The following is a 21981-nucleotide window of genomic DNA, read 5'->3' as shown; positions in this document are numbered from 1 at the left end:
TTGTTTTATATAGCTTCTTAGGGAATTCTGAATTGAAAGGGTTATTCAGCATTAATAACAGCAACTGGCAGTATTCTAAAATACCAAACCATACTCTCTTACTCTGCCCACCAGTGATCCGGCACTAATCCTCCTGTGGTAATCCCAGTTTTGTTTGCATGTGGACAGCACATAACGATTACAGCCTATCCGTTGCTGCAGTGCCCATGTGCCATACAACTGGCATCATGTCTCCGGTTACGGACCAGAAGTGTGGCACTTGATCACTGTGGCCATTGATTGACTGCAGAGGTCACATGCTGGCCATATGTAAACCAAGATCAGCAGCACAACAGGAGGGTTAGCGCTGCATCACTGGTGGAGAGACTAAGTAAATATGGGTACTTTTGTTATTTCACAAGACTGACATCCATTTTTAGAGAGAACCTGTCACCAGGTCAAGAGTGGCCAGCTTTTTCTCAGATTTTAGTCACTGTTCTTTAGTGTGTCACTTTTTTTCTTTCTTTTTTTTCTTTTCTTTCTTTCTCTTTTCTTTTTTTTTTCTCTTTTTTCTCTTTTTTTGTTTTCTTTTTTTCTTTCCTTCTTTTTTCCTTTTCTTTCATTCCTTCTTTTTTCCTTTTCTTTCTTTCTATCTGGGCCTTTTTATTTAGTACTATTATTACTGGTCTTCACCAATGGGGTGTGGCTCACAGGATTCTCTGGGAGCATGTCTTTAGGGTGCTTTGCAATATTACCAGGTGAGCAGCACCCCCTTATAAAGACCATAATAAGCAGCGTTAAATTAAAAGTCCCATATCTCTGGAACCTTATGGCAGATTTAAAAAAATACAAAAAAACTGCATACTCAGGAAAACAGCAGGTAATAAAATAAGAGCACACCTGGCCTCTTTTGACCTGGTGACAGGTCCCATTTATAACCATTTCTTAATGTTGGATAACCCCTCTAATGGAGGACATTCTATGGTCCAGACTCTCATCTCTTGGCCAGAGTGGAGAGCAGTTCCTTCTAGCAAAGTAACTCCCTTTTTGACGTCCATTTTCCCTAATTAAAGCATACAGACATGGGCTCTCTTCATGAGACCAGGATTTTTGGATAAATAATACAAGAACAGAAAAATTTGGGTGGAAATGTGATGCTCTCCTCATTGAGCCAAATGACAGTGTGACACGTGAAAATAGAGAGATCCTTCTGCCGTTCTTAATAACGCCACATCAGTATCTATCAGAAGAGTTCACTGCGGTGAAAATAACACCTTGCTACAGTGCACTGATGAAGGGTGTTACGCCATCTCGTCTGTTCCCCCAGGAACGCTATACTATGAAATCAGTAAAAACTTCTAAATTCCATCTGGGACCTTCACTAGATTTATTCTCTGCTTCTTTTTCTGTCCTGTATTTCTAATATTGCTTCTAGTCGGGGAAGAAGGAATTCACACACAAGACACCAGGTATTGTTATTGGTGACGGTAACCTCATGATGTGCACCTTGCTTTGCAGTCGTCTTTTGAACAAGGGAATATTTGCACTCAACATCGTATTATACATAATGTTTTAGGGGGGAGGTTAAAATATAAGCATTTTTTCCATCGCAACTGCAGCTTATGAGCTGTTGTGACTTTTACAAACCCCTCTCCCACCCAGCGTTTTTCTCATAGCCACGGTGAAAAAAAATATCCAATTTGAAAGCCTGTTATCATGCAAGCATAAAACCCATAAATTCAGTGAAAATCTACTAAATCATTGCACAGGCTATTTCCTGGTACTGGCTTTACTGTTTACACGGGGTAAAGAAAATGAACTTGGTGTTGTTGAACTAGGATACATCAATCTCTGCCATCTACCCGCAGCGTGGAGAACGTCTGACCTAGAACGATGTTGAAGCCCTCAATAGTAACCTAAAAGTGCTATACTGCGATGGAGATGTGTGTGTGTATACTATGATGTACATGTTGTATGCAGACATTCCCTGGTCAGAGATTTCCATCCACAGCATGTGAATCTTTCTAACTATAGCGTGGCTTTTTTAATGTTTATTTTCCATTCTACTTCCTTGAAGTGTGTAAAACCCATTTCATTCTATGCTAATATTCATTCATCATTTTACAGTTTATATAAAATCTATAACTTGACTAACTCTAAAATGCTGTGCTTTATTGTCCTGTGTTGATCTCGGGACTATAGTTTATGGCTCCATTCAGAATTATGCTGGTTCCTCCAAAAATCAATGTGTCACATCTAGGTTTGAGCGAGTATGTTCTGTCCGAGTATGCTCGGGCCGAGCTCCGAGTATTTACAGCTGCTCGGTGATAAGGTTAAATCGCTCCCGTGTGCATGATTTGCGAGTGTATGACAGTTTTATTACATGTGAGGAATGTCTATTTCTTACACATTCCTCCCATGTAATAAAACTGTCAAACAGTCGCAAATCATGCACACGGGAGCGATTCAAGCATATCACCGAGCAGCTATAAATACTCGGTGCTCGGCCCGAGCATACTCGGCAAAAGGGTTAATAGAACATACTCGCTCAACACTAGTCACATCCCTAACAACCTAAGGTGCCCATGTACTGTTGGCTGAACACACTGATTTTGCTGGGACCATCTAACCATCTAATGTGTGTGGAAGTGACCTGACTCCCTCCAAAGCAGATGTGGTGAGAAAGAAGGGATTGTGCATGTTAAAGGTAATCTGTCAGTAGGTTTTTGCTATCTAATCTGAGAACATCATGATCTAGGGGCAGAGAGCTGGATTCCAGTGATGTATCACTTACTGGGCTGCTTGGTGTAGTTTTGATAGTCAGTACTTTCTCTAATGTAAATGCAGTAGTGGTCAGAATGCTGAGTTTGTATAACCCCACCCTCACCTCTGATTGGCAGCTTCCTGTGTAAACTACATTCTCAGAAAGTTGCCAATCAGTGGTAGGGGCAGAGTTACACAGATTAGCCTGACTTGCCTGCATGTGAGACCCAGTCCTCTAGTGATAATCTCCTGCTGATAAAACACTGATTGTATTGAAATTACAGCACACATTCTAATAAGTGACATATCTATCGAGTCAGGCTCTCTGCCCCTACATTATGCTGCTCTCAGATTAAATAGCAAAAATCTGCTGACATATTCCCTTTACATTTCTTCTCACTATAGATGAGGCTTTGGCCAACAGCACATTTGTGAATGCAGCTGTAGATGAGAATGTGCTATATTACATGATGTGGCTCAAGGTCAGTGTGGTAGAAGTAGTCCATAACATTGAAGGATTGTTCTTTTTTTACTCTGCTAAAAGTCTGTAGTCACTCTATTTGACTGCAGAATTCTAAATCCTTAAAGCACACGTTCTTCCAGCCACATTCCGACTAGACATACTCCGCCTTGCTGAGTTCACTTGTATTATTGAGTGATGCTGAGCATGTCTAGTCGGCATGTGACTATATGTATGCAAATCACATACTTGTGGTCATGTGACCACCTGCTCCTGACAGCATGCGGTGCACGTACTTTAAGGGTTCAGATGTCATAGAGTGACACATAGTGACAGCTGACTTTAAGCAGAAGACCAAGCAACCCCTTTAAAAACATGTACGTAAATGGGTTCTTCAGTCATATAATATTGACAACCTAGCCACAGTACTGGTCATCAATATTAGATCAGTGGTTATCCGAATACGGCACCCCTCGCCAATCAGCTGTTACAAGCTCTGGTGGTAGCCCGATGTGCCTTGCAGCTACATTCCATGAGTTTACAATGCCATTCAATGTGCTTCGGCCACTGCTGGTTTAATGCAAATCTGCTTCTATTCAACTCAGGTGTCAGGTTTTGGACTCCCAGGAATCTGATATTGAGGACCTATTCAAAGCATGGGTCATCAGTATTATATTGCTGGAGAACCCCTTTAAGGTTATATGTAGATTATATGTACAACTCAATGTAGAGTTAGAATTTCCAGCATCTCTATTTCTGCAATAATTTATTTATTACCATGTTCAGTAACCTTTCATGACTTTAACCTGATGAAATGCTGGTTGCAAAACTAATTGTACTGGTTGTTCTAACGCATCAATGCCTCTAAATATATTATTTGGGATCATTTTATTATAAAGGTGTATTTTATGCACACTATAAACTTTGCAGTTGTACAGATGATAGACACTGCACTGAGCCCAGCTATCCATAAATGTTTAGTCCGAGAAACAAAATGGTTAATCCTTTTCTGCTAGGTGTCTGACAAAGAGTTCAATTTTTTTTCATTTTTTTTTTCCATTTTATCACTGTAGGAATCTGGGCAAATAATCCCCCTGATCGTGGAAAGCTGCATTAGATTCATTAACTTGTATGGTAAGAAGCCTTTCTGTTCTTGAGTCTTTCAAATATTCACTGACCCATGACAGTGTTATATAATCTCTGTGTTGGTTGAGACTTGCAGTCACTTTAATGTTTGTAATGTGTTTCTTCTCTGCATCTTCCTCAGCACTTCAACACCAGGGTATATTTCGAGTTTCTGGTTCCCAGGTAGAGGTGAATGATATAAAAAATGCATTTGAAAGAGGTAAGATATTGGCCTTTTCTTCTTTAATACTAGGAAAAAATACAGTTATCTAGCCTATCACTGATGAGAACTGATTATTTTTAGCTCATGATTTGAAATTTGTTATATATAGTAAGCAATGAAGGTGGCTCACCAACAGATCACGAATCTGATGTCAAAATTCATTGTAGTAGTAACTAGTGATGAGCGAGTATGTTCTGTTAACCCTTTCGCCGAGTATGCTTGGGCCGAGCTCCGAGTATTTACAGCTGCTCGGTGATATGGTTGAATCGCTCCCGTGTGCATGATTTGTGACTGTTTGACAGCTTTATTATATGGGAGGAATGTCTATTTCTTACACATTCCTCACATGTAATAAAGTTATCAAACAGTCGCAAATCATGCACACGGGAGCGATTCAACCATATCACCGAGCAGCTGTAAATACTCGGAGCTCGGCCCAAGCATACTCGGCGAAAGGGTTAACAGAACATACTCGCTCATCACTAGTAGTAACACATTGATTGTCTGGCCTTAGTCATATGCTATAGCTGTAACAGACACAAGCTTATTGCATATTGATTTACTAAAGTGATAGAATTGTGGTATGATAGTTTTTGTTCATTTGTGTATGCATAGATATATACATATATAAATAGGAGGACTATTGAGTATAATGGCATAAGAAGCTTTATTTCATAAATAATTCATTTAAAATTGGTACATCACATCAGAAATATGAGATATTATAAAGACAGAGACATGCAGGCAGAAGTCCCAATTTATGCTGCTAACCTCTACAGAGGGTCCATACGGGGGTCATAGAGCATGCTAGTGCAGGGATAGAGAGATAGGTAAGTGATCAAAACGGCTTATATGCGATTATGCTAGATTCATAGAGCCCACTCTACCACAAAAGTTAAATTACATCTCACTCATCCAGTAAAGGAGGACCCAAGTCTGAGAGGAACAGCACAGGGACGGGACAATGGCAAGAGAGAGCATCGACGCGCGTTTCGCCGGTGATTACCCTTGGCTTTCTCAAGAGGCATGCCTGTCTCTCTATCCCTGCACTAGTATGCCAGAGACATGGGACTTCTGCCCGCATGTCTCTGTCTTTATAATATCTCATATTTCTGATGTGATGTACCTATTTTAAATGAATTATTTATGAAATAAAGCTTCTTATGCCATTATACTCAATAGTCCTCCTATTTATATATATATACAGTGCCTACAAGTAGTATTCAACCCCCTGCAGATTTAGCTGGTTTGATAAGATGCAAATAAGTTAGAGCCTTCAAACTGCAAACGAGAGTAGGTTTTATGAACAGAAGCATAAATCTTACAAACCAAAAAGTTATGTTGCTCAGTTGAATTTTATTAAATTTTAAACATAAAAGTGTGGGTCAATTATTATATAACCCCTATGTTTAATATTTTGTGGAATAACCCTTGTTTGCAATTACAGCTAATAATCGTCTTTTATAAGACCTGATCAGGCCGGCACATGTCTGTGGAGTTATCTTGGCCCACTCCTCCATGCAGATCTTCTCCAAGTTATCTAGGTTCTTTGGGTGTCTCATGTGGACTTTATTGTTGAGCTCCTTCCACAAGTTTTCAATTGGGTTAAGGTCAGGAGACTGACTAGGCCACTCCAACACCTTGACTTTTTCCCTATTGAACCAGGCCTTGGTTTTCTTGGCTGTGTGCTTTGGGTCGTTGTCTTGTTGGAAGATGAAATTACGACCCATCTTAAGATCCTTGATGGAGGAGCGGAGGTTCTTGGCCAAAATCTCCAGGTAGGCCGTGCTATCCATCTTCCCATGGATGCGGACCAGATGGCCAGGCCCCTTGGCTGAGAAACAGCCCCACAGCATGATGCTGCCACCACCATGCTTGACTGTAGGGATGGTATTCTTGGGGTCGTATGCAGTGCCATCCAGTCTCCAAACGTCACGTGTGTGGTTGGCACCAAAGATCTCGATCTTGGTCTCATCAGACCATAGAACCTTGAACCAGTCTGTCTCAGAGTCCTCCAAGTGATCATGAGCAAACTGTAGACGAGCCTTGACATGATGCTTTGAAAGTAAAGGTACCTTACGGGCTCGTCTGGAACGGAGACCATTGCGGTGGAGTACGTTACTTATGGTATTGACTGAAACCAATGTCCCCACTGCCATGAGATCTTCCCGGAGCTCCTTCCTTGTTGTCCTTGGGTTAGCCTTGACTCTTCGGACAAGCCTGGCCTCGGCACGGGAGGACACTTTCAAAGGCTGTCCTGGCCGTGGAAGGCTAACAGTAGTTCCATAAGCCTTCCACTTACGGATGATGCTCCGAACAGTGGAGACAGGTAGGCCCAACTCCTTGGAAAGGGTTTTGTACCCCTTGCCAGCCTTGTGACCCTCCACGATCTCGTCTCTGATGGCCTTGGAATGCTCCTTTGTCTTTCCCATGTTGACCATGTCTGAGTGCTGTTCACAAGTTTGGGGAGGGTCTTAAATAGTCAGAAAAGGCTGGCAAAAGAGATCTTTAATCCACACATGTGAAGTTCATTATTCTTGGTGCCTGAACTACTACTTAATACTTTAGGGGGACCAAACAGAATTCTTGTGGTTTGAGGGGTTGAATAATAAATGACACTCTGAATTAACTTTTTACGTTTTAAAAAAAAAAACATTTGCTGCAGTGCATTTCCCACTTCCAGGCTGATCTACAGTACAAATGTCACAATGCCAAGTTAATTCCGCATGTGTCAACCAGCTAAATCTGCAGGGGGTTGAATACTACTTGTAGGCACTATATATGGTTTGGAGTAGGCACGTTTGTGTGGAGATGAGCGTCGAATCTCTTCTCTAGACCCTCTATCCACACAATTTATTATGTGGGCCGCAGTTTGCTTATAGATGTATACATATTCGTGTATGTATATACAGTCATATGAAAAAGTTTGGGCACCCCTATTAATCTTAAGCTTAATGTTTTATAAAAATTGGTGTTTTTGCAACAGCTATTTCAGTTTGATATATGTAATAACTGTTGGACACAGTAATGTTTCTGCCTTGAAATGAGGTTTATTGTACTAACAGAAAATGTGCAGTCTGCATTCAAACAAAATTTGAAAGGTGCATAAGTATGGGCACCCTTATCATTTTCTTGTTTTAAATACTCCTACCTACTTTTTACTGACTTACTAAAGCACTTTTTTTGGTTTTGTAACCTCATGGAGCTTTGAACTTTATAGCCAGGTGTATGCAATCATGAGAAAAGCTACTTAAAGTGGCCAATTGCAAGTTGTTCTCCTGTTTGAATCTCCTCTGAAGAGTGGCATCATGTGCTCCTCAAAACAACTGTCAAATGATCTGAAAACAAAGATTATTCAACATAGTTGTTCAGGGGAAGCATACAAAAAGCTGTCTCAGAGATTTAACCTGTCAGTTTCCACTGTGAGGAACATAGTAAGGAAATGGAAGAACACAGGGACAGTTCTTGTTAAGGCCAGAAGTGGCAGGCCAAGAAAAACATCAGAAAGGCAGAGAAGAAGAATGGTGAGATCAGTCAAGGACAATCCTCAGACCACCTCCAGAGAGCTGCAGCATCAACTTGCTGCAGATGGTGTCACTGTGCATCGGTCAACTATACAAGGCACTTTGCACAAGGAGAAGCTGTATGGGAGAGTGATGCGAAAGAAGCCGTTTCTGCAAGCACGCCACAAACAGAGTTGGCTGAGGTATGCAAAAGCACATTTGGAGAAGCCAATTTCTTTTTGGAAGAAGGTCGTGTGGACTGATGAAATCAAGATTGAGTTATTTGGTCATACAAAAAGGCGTTATGCATGGTGGCAAAAAAACACAGCATTCCAAGAAAAACACTTGCTACCCACAGTACAATTTGGTGGAGGTTCCATCATGCTTTGGGGCTGTGTGGTCAATGCCGGCACCGGGAATCTTGTTAAAGTTGAGGGATGCATGGATTCCACTCAGTATCAGCAGATTCTTGACAATAATGTTCAAGAATCAGTGATAAAGTTGAAGTTACGCAGGGGATGGATCTTTCAGCAAGACAATGATCCAAAACACCGCTCCAAATCTACTCAGGCATTCATGCAGAGGAACAACTACAATGTTCTGGAATGGCCATCCCAGTCCCCAGACCTGAATATCATTGAACATCTGTGGGATCATTTGAAGAGGGCTGTCCATGCTCGACGACCATCAAACTTAACTGAACTGGAATTGTTTTGTAAAGAAGAATGGTCAAAAATACCTTCATCCAGGATCCAGGAACTCATTAAAAGCTACAGGAAGCGACTAGAGGCTGTTATTTTTGCAAAAGGAGGATCTACTAACTATTAATGTCACTTTTCTAGTGAGGTGCCCATACTTATGCACCTGTCAAATTTTGTTTGAATGCAGATTGCACATTTTCTGTTAGTACAATGAACCTCATTTCAAGGCAGAAACATTACTGTATCCAACAGTTATTACATATATCAAACTGAAATAGCTGTTGCAAAAACACCAATTTTTATAGAACATTAAGCTTAAGATTAATAGGGGTGCCCAAACTTTTTCATATGACTGTATATACCGTACAGACCAAAAGTTTGGACACACATCATTTAATGATTTTTCTGTATTTTCATGACTATGAAAATTGTACATTCACACTGAAGGCATCAAAACTATGAATTAACACATGTGGAATTATATACTTAACAAAAAAGTGTGAAACAACTGAAAATATGTCTTATATTCTAGGTTCTTCAAAGTAGCCACCTTTTGCTTTGATGACTGCTTTGCACACTCTTGGCATTCTCTTGATGAGCTTCAAGAGGTAGTCACCAGAAATTGTCTTCCAACAATCTTGAAGGAGTTCCCAGAGATGCTTAGCACTTGTTGGCCCTTTTGCCTTCACTCTGCGGTCCAGCTCACCCCAAAACATCTCGATTGGGTTCAGGTCTGGTAAATGTGGAGGCCAGGTCATCTGGCGTAGCACCCCATCACTCTCCATCTTGGTCAAATAGCCCTTACACAGCCTGGAGGTGTGTTTGGGGTCATTGTCCTGTTGAAAAATAAATGATGGTCCAACTAAACGCAAACCGGATGGAATAGCATGCCCCTGCAAGATGCTGTGGTAGCCATGCTGATTCAGTATGCCTTCAATTTTGAATAAATCCCCAACAGTGTCACCAGCAAAGCACCCCCACACCATCACACCTCCTCCTCCATGCTTCATGGTGGGAACCAGGCATGTTGAGTCCATCCGTTCACCTTTTCTGCATCGCACAAAGACACGGTGGTTGGAACCAAAGATCTCAAATTTGGACTCATCAGACCAAAGCACAGATTTCCACTGGTCTAATGTCCATTCCTTGTGTTCTTTAGCCCAAACAAGTCTCTTCTGCTTGTTTCCTGTCCTTATCAGTGGTTTCCTAGCTGCTATTTTACCATGAAGGCCTGCTGCACAAAGTCTCCTCTTAACAGTTGTTGAAGAGATGTGTCTGCTGCTAGAACTCTGTGTGGCATTGACCTGGTCTCTAATCTGAGCTGCTGTTAACCTGCGATTTCTGAGACTGGTGACTCGGATAAACTTATCCTCAGAAGCAGAGGTGACTCTTGGTCTTCCTTTCCTGGGGCTGTCCTCATGTGAGCCAGTTTCTTTGTAGCGCTTGATGGTTTTTGCAACTGCACTTGGGGACACTTTCAAAGTTTGCCCAATTTTTCGCACTGACTGACCTTCATTTCTTAAAGTAATGATGGCCACTCGTTTTTCTTTACTTAGCTCCTTTTTTCTTGCCATAATACAAATTCTAACAGTCTATTCAGTAGGACTATAAGCTGTGTATCCACCAGACTTCTGCACAATACAACTGATGGTCCCAACCCCATTTATAAGGCAAGAAATCCCACTTATTAAACCTGACAGGGCGCACCTGTGAAGTGAAAACCATTTCCAGTGACTACCTCTTGAAGCTCATCAAGAGAATGCCAAGATTGTGCAAATCAGTCATCAAAGCAAAAGGTGGCTTCTTTGAAGAACCTAAAATATAATACATATTTTCAGTTGTTTCACACTTTTTTGTTAAGTATATAATTCCACATGTGTTAATTCATAGTTTTGATGCCTTCAGTGTGAAAGTACAATTTTCATAGTCATGAAAATACGTATGTTTGTGTGTATATGTATATGTGTATATATATATAATGTATATGTATGTGTATAGATTCTGTGTATGTATAGATAGATAGATTGATTCTGTGTATATTATGTATACATACAGTGGGGAAAGTAAGTATTTGATACACTCTGCTGATTTTGCAAGTTTTCCCACCTACAAAGAATGGAGAGGTCTGTAATTTTTATTGTAGGTATACTTCACCTGTGAGAGACAGAATCTAAAAATATAAACCAGAAAATCACATTCTATGATTTTTAGATAATTTGCATTTTAGTGCATGAAATAAGTATTTGATACAATAGACAAGCAGAACTTAATATTTGGTACAGAAACCTTTGTTTGCAATTACAGAACGTTTCCTGTAGCTCTTGACCAAGTTTGCACACACTGCAGCAGGGATTTTGGCCCACTCCTCCATATAGATCTCCAGGTATTTCAGGTTTTGGGGCTGTTGCTGGGCAACATTGAGTTTCAGATCCTTCCAAAGATTTTCTATTGGGTGCAGGTCTGTAGACTGGCTAGGCCACTCCAGGACCTTGAAATGCTTCTTAAGGAGTCACTCCTTAGTTGCCCTGGCTGTATGTTTCAGGTCATTGTCATGCTGGAAGACCCAGCCATGACCCATCTTCAATGCTCTAACTGAGGAAAGGAGGTTGTTGGCCAAAATCTTGAGATACATGACCCCATCCATCCTCCCTTCAATACGGTGCCGTTGTCCTGTCCCCGTTGCGGAAAAGCACCCCCAAAGTATGATGTTTCCTCCACCATGCTTCACTGTTAGGACAGTATTCTTGGGGTTATACTCATCCTTCTTCTACCTCCAAACATGACGAGTGGAGTTGATACCAAAAAGTTCTATTTTGGTCTCATCTGACCACATGGCCTTCTCCCATGCCTCCTCTGGATCATCCAGATGGTCATTAGAGAACTTCAAACGAGCCTGGACATGTGCTGGCGTGAGCAGAGGCACCTTGCGTGCCCTGCAGGATTTTAATCCATGACTGTGTAGTGTGTTACTATCGGTAATGTTTGAGACTGTGGTCCCAGCTCTTTTCAGGTCATTGACCAGGTCCTCCCGTGTAGTTCTAGGCTGATTCATGACCTTTCTCAGAATCATTCTTACCCCACAAGGCGAGATCTTGCATGGAGCCCCAGACCGAGGAAGATTGACAGTCATCTTGTGTTTCTTCCATTTTCTAATAATTGTGCCAACAGTTGTTGCCTTCTCACCAAGCTGCTTGCCTATTGTCCTGTAGCCAATCCCAGCCTTGTGCAGGTCTACAATTTTGTCTCTGGTGTCCTTAGGCAGCTCTTTGGTCTTGGCCATGGTGGAGAGGTTGGAATGTGATTGAGTATGTGGACAGGTGTCTTTTATACAGTTAACGAGTTTAAACAGTTGCAATTAATACAGTTAATGAGTGCAGAGAAGGAGGGCTTCTTGAACAAAAACTAACACGTCTGTGAGAGCCAGAATTATTGCTGGTTGGTAGGTGATCAAATACTTATTTCATGCAATAAAATGCAATTTAATTATTTAAAAATCATACAATTTGATTTTCTGTTTTTTTTTTTTCTTTTTAGATTCTGTCTCTCACAGTTGAAGTGTACCTATGATAAAAATTACAGACCCCTCCTTTCTTTGTAGGTGGAAAACTTGCAAAATCGGCAGTGTATCAAATACTTATTTTCCCCACTGTACATTGTAAGAAAGCAGGAGCTATGGTCCTGGATGGAAGATATGTCACCGAGGTGGTTGGACTCGGTAGTGTAATGTCTGTACTAGTATCACCAAGTTACTAAGAGAATTTTTAATTATATTGGATTTTGAGTCCAGGATTTAGGAGCAACCAAAAGAGTCTGGGTGGGAAAGGTTGTTCCCATAATCCAGCTCTGGGTTTACAGGCCTAATAACAGCAGCTGGGTTAGCTCAGCAGAGTGAAGTTGTGCTGGAGCTGAACAGAGGTGTTTGTCTGGTGAACGCATTTAATACTTCTCGTGTTAGTTTTGCCTGTAATACTGAGATTTGTGAGGCTGCTACATTTACTTTGTTCATTGTACCTGAAGAAAGGACTATTTATATTATGCATTTGAACTGAAGGAAGGCTGTTTTTGTTCTGGAGCTATAAAGTTTATGATGGACAATAAACCTTATGCTGTGGCTACCAGAGAGCTACTCTATAATACATACAAACACATGTGTTGGTGGATATTGAACTTTTCTCGAGTAGCAATCCTGAAATGCTCTGCTTTAAAAGCTCAATGTTTTCCATGTGGTTCTCATAGGTGGGTTTCTGAAGAAAGACTTGCCCATGTGGTCAGATGAACCTCTAGTTACGTCCATGGAGGTCTTTCTCGTTTTAGATTCACTATGTAATTTATAAATTTGCTAAGCTATTGTTAAACCTAATCGTATGTTTGCTCTTTAAAATAAGTATTTTTGCTATTTATAGTGGCATCAGTCTATAATTTTGGATATTCCCTGTCTTTTACTTTAGAAAAGCGCAATGGTAACCTGGTCATTATATGCATTTTTACAGGAGAGGACCCTTTGACAGACGACCAAAATAATCATGACATCAACTCTGTGGCTGGTGTCCTGAAGCTGTACTTCCGAGGCTTAGAAAACCCACTCTTTCCCAAGGAAAGATTTAACGATTTGATATCTTGTATCCGTAAGTCATCTTTTTGTCCTCAGAAAGTCTTCCATTTCCTTGCTTATTTCACTAAAACCTCCACCCTTCTTCCTCATGATAGCCATTCTCTATTCTGACCAGCATTTCCTGGAAGAGGAAAAGAATTACTACATGTCTTGAAGGCAATTTGTCTCACATCTGCGCCACTCTTGGAGGAAAGTTTAGTCATAATCGCAGCTGGGACCGCTCCCTTTTTCAACATGATTATGTATAACTCTTTGTGGCCAACACAGCAGGAAAACATTCCTGCAGGCATAATAGAGGCTTTTATACACTTCAGTAATTGTCTTCTCTTTCATGTAGAGATCAGGTTCAGGCAGGCAGCTACGAGGCATGGCAAGCTTGCACTTTACTCTGATCTTCTCTGAGTTATCGGGATTGAAGTGCTGCTTAGATTCAGGAGCAGAAAATATCAAGGACGGAGAAAGTTTTCTACTGGAAGAACAACTAAAAACGTAGCTGTTAGATTGTCATTAATGAATAAGAAGCTCCGCAAACCTAAAATTACCTAATGTAGAATCAGAAAAAAGTAATTCTAGATATTGTGTTTCGGCTGTACTTTTCACCTCTTGCCTGAAGCCTAATTCAGCAGTATGCAGGGTGATGGTTACAAAGCTTGGGTTATTCCACGGAACTGTAGTGTCCTTTAGGTGAAGTCATGTTCATACAGGTGTGACCAGAGGGTTAATATCCAGTTTCCTTTTTAAGAATGGACTTGAATTTACCTCTGTAAAAATCCACGTTGCATAGAAGTCCATTGTACGATTACTTAAAATGCAAACTGCAAAATATGCTTTATGAGCATCGGATCTGAAAGCCTAAGGCTCCATTCACATTTGGGATTAGTCATATGGTAAACAGCTATATGGATGCCATAGAAGGCAGGTTAACCCTTGCACTCAGTTACTCAATTGTTTTCTGTTACTAGATCACCTTTATTGCCCTTTATTTTTTATTCATCCCATGAGGCACTGGGTTGATGAAGTGTAATGCACTATACTGTGGAAATCCTGAGGAAATGCTGGGCTAAGTATAGCTCCGCAGAGCTCAGCAACAAACACTAACAAAAGGGCACATGTCCAGGGTGCAGTTCTCCGGGACATGGAAGTCTGATTTCATTCCATAGCAGTACTGGCCTGGAAGAATCAACTGGCTCCTCTTCTTCTTTGGCTCTGTAGACTGTGGTACTGAACCTCCAGTGCTTTCCCATTTCAGGACAATGGCAAAGCATGTGCCCCTTCTTCTACTCTGTTATTGTGGAATGTCCAAGAGTTTACATTGCCATACCTGACGACCACGGGTCTTGGTGGAAAAGTTAGAAAACCTCTTTAAGTTGATACCTGTAGGCTTTTAAGCTAAAATTAGTTTTGCCAATTTGCTATATACACTGGGAAAGATCTAGGAGACTGAAGCAGTACAAGGTGTTGCTGGACATTTCGTTTCTTTGTTTTTTTAAAGCATGGTAGTCTATGGGCGACTATATGACTATACTGTGACATACATCGGAGGTATACTTCACCATCCACATCATGCAGTACAGTTCACATGTGCTCATGTGATGGGGACTTCTTCTCATATTGTTATTTTCCCTAATAAAAAATTACAAGCCATTTTGTATCCAATAATGCTTGACTATATGACATTCCTTAACATCTGGTAGAAATTCTTGAAAGACGAAGAGTGATTTCTGTTTGTTTCAACAGTGGTGTGTTCCTGGTGAATTTTTAGCTTTACGGCTAGGTGCTTAAATGGTTTGGGCTCTGTTCACACCTGCGTTTAGTGTTTCTATTTGGCTTTCCAAGATATTTAACTACAAGTAAATTTCAATCTATTCTTGCCTTGATAAATCCTGCAGCCCTTGGAAACTCCAATAGGTTAATGGGGTATTTATTTCTGTTTAACTTTTAGATAACAAAACCTATATCCACTTAATACCTATTTAGAGACTTAAACTAACCATATCACACGCACAGGGGTCTTAAAGGTTGTTTTAAGGGAATTGTTTGTTTAATAAATTCTCATACAGGAAAGGCTGTGGTCATTTTTCTTTTATTCAAGAAAAGTCACTGACTGATGTGGATCTCCTCAGAATACTCTATTAACTATCTAAAGGCACCCATGCACATTAGTTCCACGTTGTCCTAAGACGCCCATTAATCCCATGTCGTCCGAAAATGCACATTAGTCCCACGTCGACCGAAGAGACTCATTAGTATAACAGCGTGAAGAGCACAAGGAAAAAATAATAAATGTGGAAAATGTGTAAATACTAAAAACCTGCAACTATGCAGTACACTGTAAGAATACACATGATATTATAGGACTGTGATGGCGAAGGGAACCAGACAGTCGGTGAAAACGTGGGTGGAGAAAAACCGACCATAAAAGCCCAGATAAGTCAAAAATTGTGAAATGCAATTAATCTTTATTAGCGATCAGAAGATAACAAAGTGACCATATAAAAACATTAGTCTAACTGTGGTCTGAACCCATGATATCGACAGATTTAGGCTGACAGTGTAATGTGTATTGGGGAGCCTCCCAATTATCAACAGACTACTATGCCGTGCGAAGAAGGACCCTGCATGTTCGATTTTGGACTGCCAATCCTTTTGTTCTCTAAGAGATAAGCTGCCGCCACAGATGTCTGGCAGCGGCTCTTTCATAAAGAACACAGGAGTGCTTGGACAGCTGAGCCATTATTATGTATTGAGCATTATATGGGGCCCATTATTCTGTATGCAGCATTATATGGGGCCCATTATTCTGTATGCAGCATTATATGGGGCCCATTATTCTGTATGCCGCATTATGTGGGGCCTATTATTTTGTATGGAGCATTATATGAGGCCTTTATTCTGTATGGGAGCGTTATATGGGGCCCATTATTCTGTATGCAGCATCATATGGGGTCCATTATTATCTATGGAGCATTATATGTGGCCCGTTATTTTGCATGGAGCACTAAATGGGGCCCATTATTCTGTATGCAGCATTATATGGGGCCAATTATTCTGTATTGAGCAATACACGGGCCCCATTATACTGTATGGAGCACTATATGGAATTCATTATACTGTATGGAGCAATATATGGGGCCCATAATACTGTACGGAGGACTATACTGTCTGGTCTGCACTGTGCGTTGAGAGAATTCGCCAGTTTCTGAGCTATTGTAGAATTTACAATAGATATCATGTAATGTAAGACGTAAGTGAAATCTTTGGCCTTGTACTATATCTAGATTTCTCTGCCGTATCTGTGCATCATGAATCGTGGTATGTGTTAAAGAGGCCCAATAAGACTCTCTCCCCCTGGACCCACGAAAACCTGGAGCCGGCCCTGAACCAAACTGTCGTTCAAGCAACTATTTTCTAAAGTGATTGGGGAGGGAGCTTGCGTTTTTGCCGTTATTGGGAGAGCCGCATAAACCAGAACCACCTAGCAATGGATTATCTGCGCACAGACTAAAAGGATTGGGTAATTGAATTCCAGCTGCCAGATCCATTTTCCCTCCAACATAATATATCCTGGGAGAGTTGGGAGCCCTGTATACATATTAGAGGGACATCCAATTCTGACGAAATTGGCAGTTTCTTCCGGCTTTTATCAAATGTGTATGGGGAAAAGGATTTTAAGATCACCTGAACACTGGCTTGGGTGTAGTATGGGTACTCCTCTGTGCTTTCATTAGTTTTAGACTACAATATATGTTCTTTTTAAAGATTTCTCATGACAGTCACTTTAAAAAGTTAGATCATATTCAGATGGCCATAATGTATCTCATTTTGGCATCTGTATTACAACTGCAAATCCTAGCCTGCCTGTGAGTCTATTAATCTGAATTAACAGAATCCCAAATCCCTGTTAGTTCGAGTTATAAAGCCCATGGACCTAATATGGGTCAGTGGTTAGCACTGCAGCCTTGCAACGCTGGGGTCCTGGGTTCAAATCCCACCAAGGAAACATCTGCAAGGAGTTTGTATGTTCTCCCCGTGTTTGCGTGCGTTTCCTCCGGGTTCTCCGGTTTCCTCCCACACTCCAAAGACATGCTGATAGGGAACTTAGATTGCGATCCCCAATGGGGACAGTGATGATGATATCTGTAAAGCGCTGTGGAATTAATGGCACTATATAAGTGAGTAAAATAAATAAATAATATGGATACTAAAATTGTCCATGTTATGGTCTTGGGGTAGTAAGAATAAAGGTGAACATTGGCTCTGCAGTGCAAGGAGCTTGCCAAACAAATCTTTACAGGTCTCCCTTTTGTAATTTATGTAACTGTGATGGGGAAGTGGGATATTGGGGCTAACTGCGGTCACACTTTATTGAGTAGCTGTAGGTTCCATAGAGACCCTCTTACTTGTGTTGTGCTTGGACTTGGAATCACTAACTTTTTTTCTGGTGATATACGGTACCTAATAAACATTAAAACAAGCCAGAACCTAACACCTTTCCCTCTGCCAAACACACCTAAATTCCCATTCCCATTTAGCGTGCTACTAGTAAATGCATACTCTACTCGGAGTGAATTCTGTTACAGTGTATCATATATTATATTTTTTATTATTAATTTATTCCGTGTATTCAAGGGCAATGTTTTAATCTCAATAACCTATAAAGCTATCTGTGCTAAAATAAGACTAAACCCCAGCTATAAGAGACTATTCTTTACATTCTTTGGTGTTGAATTTCTCACCTCAGGAAATGACACTATATCTTTCTGCAGTCAGGAGCCTTTATTCCCAGGAGCCACACATGGAGAAGCCGAGTGTTCAGCAGGCAATGTGGTGTCTAGCATAGTACACAGCAGAAACACTTAATCATTACTTAACACGAATTTGCAGTAGAGGGAAATCTTAGACCACGTATCTGCTGTCTTGCTGGTGGCAGCCCCACGTGCAGCATCTTGCCATGTAATAAAGATTAAATAACCGAAAAGCTTTATTTCCTCAGTGCAGTCATTTCCCCAGAACGCTTTGTTTCAGGCCTTCCCAGAAGTAGCCTTTCCTTGCTGGATTTTACCTTTCCGAAATGATCATTTACTGAAAGGTTCTAAGGTTTCAGCTGACATAGTGCAGTCTTTTGGTTCTGATATATTGAGCATGGGCTGTGCTTGATATATTGCCATACTTGATCTAGTACTATAGTAAAGCACCCAGATGGCCAAAACAGATTTCCTGAACAGAATCTATTGTCGCAAAGTAATGTCTGGTTTTAAATCACAGCGTTTTTATTAAACAGAAACATTTCTTATAGATTAGTTTTACAGCAAAGTACGTAGTCCAACAATTACAGGATTCAATTTTTTCCCCCTTTTTTTAACCCCAACTCCTACCACCCCTTCCTTGCCCATCTGAATTTTCTTAAAATAATCTTACCAATATAGTACATGAACCACATAAATATGAAACACTGAGAAACCGTTATATTTCTTTTGTCTGACATATAGTATATTACTATTAAAGAACAAGTGATTTGAAAATAATGTCTCTGGCCAGCTCTTCCGATACCACCATTGGGCGCTTAATTCAATCCCCCCCCTGTTTCCCAAATTTAGCAGTAGCCCCTCTTTTGATATAAACCCTCTTTTGATATAAACCCTTTTTTTCCATTAGAATAGTGTTATTCAAACAGCTCACCACCTCTTCTATTAAAGGTGCAGTATTTGCCAGCCAATGCCTAGCTATAGTCTTTCTGCTTTGATACAAAACTGTTGCTATTGCCAATGTTCAATGGGCAAAACCTCTAATCATGCCCACATACCTTGGGATCTAGAGAAATATGAATGCTAAAGACCTCTGAAACCAGTCTGCCCACATCTTCCCACAGCCCAGCCAAATGGGTGCAGGACCAAAACATATGGACCAAATCTGCCCCATCTTCACCGCAACGTGGACAACTATCATCTGTGCTAAGGCCCATCCTATATGATATTTTAGGGGTTGTGTATAATCTATGTATAAGAAATAATTGAGCTCTTCTTTGAGTCGTATTTATCTTTGACTCCATAATATCTTCCCGCTCCTTTTGAGTAATTAGTCCCACATCTCTCTCCCATTTAGGTTTAATTGTAGCCAGAAGGTCTCCCAGGATCTTTAATAACAAAGAATTATACATAATAGAGATAAGGCCTTTAGTAGTTTTAGCAGTCACTACCGTGTCCAGTATCCCATTAAGTGAAGTAGATTCCTGGGCTCCGATCTTGTAACTTTCCAAGCCAACCACAGATTTGCAGGTTTGCATATCAGATAGCCCAAACGCCCCCACCCAACCAAAAAAACCCCTCTCTTTCCTTCCTCCAACCAGTGTAATCCTACCCTTATCAATAAAGGCCCCGTCACACTAAGCGAGATCGCTAGCGAGATCGCTGCTGAGTCACAAGTTTTGTGACGCAACAGCGACCTCAGTAGCGATCTCGCTACGTTTGACACTTAGCAGCGACCAGGCCCCTGCTGTGAGATCGCTAGTCGTGTCGGAATGGTCTGGACCTTTTTTTGATCGTTGAGGTCCCGCTGGGTAGCATGCATCGGTGTGTTTGACACCTTACCAACGACCTTGTTGACGACTCAGACACACATAGGCATGCATCGTTATACAGGTCGCTACGGGTCGCCGCATTGTTGCTGCGTCGTTGGGAAGATCTGACTGTTTGACATGTCACCAGCGACCACATAGCGACGCAGCAACGATCCCTGAAAGGTCGTATCGTTGTCGGGATCGCTGTAGCATCGCTTAGTGTGACGGGGCCTTAAGGGATGGGACAATGAAAAAAATAAACAAATATCTACATTTTGATCACTCCATTTCAGTTCCAGCTGCATTAAGAGCCTGATCAGAACAAACAGAATTAAAGAAATCACATATTCAACAAAAAAATCCACATTAAACCTGTCAGGAGAAAAAATTATAGACATATATATTTAAAGCACTCAATGTTCGAACCACAGAACCAGTGTTACTCACAGAGGCTTAAGGCTTTTTCGCTCACAAGGCCTCATGTCGAATCTGGCGTTTGAGCGTCCAGCCATCTCAAGGTTTCAAAATAAGAAGTAGAATCGAGGGCAATTACTCTGGTTTGCAGGGTAGATCATAGAGTATTGTACTCCAAGGCCCTCAACCTTTACTTTATGTCCAAGAACAGGGATCTTTTCCACTGGACTTCCACAGAAAAGTCTTTAAAAAAGGATATCTTCTGTACTCCAAGCGAAATGTCTTACTTTTTCCTGCAATTCCTCAGGATGGTGTCCCGGTCCTTATAGTGTAAAATCTTTATCAGAATGGATCTAGGGGGTCTACCCACTTGACCAGATCTTGTGGGGACCCTGTGAGCCCTTTCAACAGCAAACAAAGGAGTAAGAACTTCCTTTCCAAATATATCCACTAGCCATTTTTAAAAAAACATCTGGATCTCTCCCTTCCACCTTTTCAGGGACTCTCACCAGCCTGATATTATTATTATGCCTCTGGCGTTTTTCAAGATCATGAATATTGGCTAGTAAGGCAGCAATTGATTGTATGTGGCTCTGAATGTCCCTATGGACTGGAGGGGCATCCTCCATCTCCCTGACTCTCCCCTCCACTGCGGTGGTACGTTCTGCCACTTTTTGTACATTATTCTGGACTATCGATATGGTCTCTTGGATATATCCTACCTGGCCTGTTAGCGTAGCCAGTGTGGTATTGCATTTATTAATAGCGTTTAGAACATCTAAGAGAAGGGGAGTCCTCCAGGGGATTTTCACCAGGGACACAATGTTCTTAAGGGTTAATGATGCAGTATTGTGCCCCTTAGCAGCAGATGTTGTGGCTTGAGGGACGTCCTCTCCTCTCTCCTCCTTCCTCCAGTGCTAGTGCTGAAAACTGGGACCCCTTTTGGGAACATCTCTCTCCTCCTCCGCTTGTCTGTCACTGACCTCTGGACCTTTGGGCTGCGGGGTGTCACCCTATGAGCTTATTACTCCAGCCTGGCAGCAGCTTCTACTCCCAACATCACGTTGTCTCTGGCCACAGGACTCGCGGGAGCTATCTTCGATTTCTGATAATACCGCATCCTCTCTGCAGATTTTCCTGCTTCTCGTCATTTCACCGCCGCAGCCCGATAATAGTGCCCACAGCCTCCTTATATCTTCACCGGGTAGGTAGCTTTCTGTCCGAAATTGCACCCCAAGATGGAGTTTACCAGATGAATACAGAGGGAGCTCTATGGAGTCACGTCCTCACTGCATGCCTGCTAAGCCTCGCCCCCGAAGAATAATGGCTGGTTATTTTAGTGAGATCTGGTTGCTCAAAATCCTTTTATACAATTTTTGCATTGAAGAAAGCCTTACGTATACATGTGTTCCAGACTACTTTGTATGTAACTTTATGCAACTACTTTTATCTGTCTAAGATGCTACTAAAAGGGAGGAGCTATGCTTGTTAAACAGTAGCGGGGTGTCAGGAATCTAATGGCCACTAATCTAATATTAATGGCCTGTCTTAAGCATAGGACATCAATTTGAAGATAAGTCCATTAATCTCTCTTGCATAGAGTCCGCTGCATTCCCTGTACATCATTAATTTAAAAACGGCTTAT

At 41.2% G+C, this 21981-nt stretch overlaps 1 protein-coding gene across 6 annotated transcripts in view; it reads left to right on the top strand.

The window, feature by feature from the left end:
* Positions 1–21981, top strand: part of SRGAP1 (SLIT-ROBO Rho GTPase activating protein 1) — a 165792-nt gene that overhangs the window by 131230 nt on the left and 12581 nt on the right. For 3 of the 6 annotated variants that reach the window (XM_073651664.1, XM_073651667.1, XM_073651665.1), the window contains 4 exons: positions 1415–1448; positions 4276–4336; positions 4470–4547; positions 13245–13379. In XM_073651664.1, the coding sequence (XP_073507765.1) occupies positions 1415–1448; positions 4276–4336; positions 4470–4547; positions 13245–13379 (308 nt within the window). The remainder of the gene's footprint in view (positions 1–1414; positions 1449–4275; positions 4337–4469; positions 4548–13244; positions 13380–21981) is intronic. The other 3 variants (XM_073651663.1, XM_073651662.1, XM_073651666.1) reach the window with 1 other exon arrangement.

This window comes from Phyllobates terribilis, unplaced genomic scaffold, assembly GCF_046119375.1.
Source record: "Phyllobates terribilis strain yellow unplaced genomic scaffold, ASM4611937v1 Scaffold_11__3_contigs__length_659146591, whole genome shotgun sequence".
In the NCBI taxonomy this organism is placed as follows: domain Eukaryota; kingdom Metazoa; phylum Chordata; class Amphibia; order Anura; family Dendrobatidae; genus Phyllobates; species Phyllobates terribilis.
The sequence above is the reverse complement of the archived record's forward strand: the minus strand, read 5'-3'. Positions and strand labels throughout refer to the sequence as shown.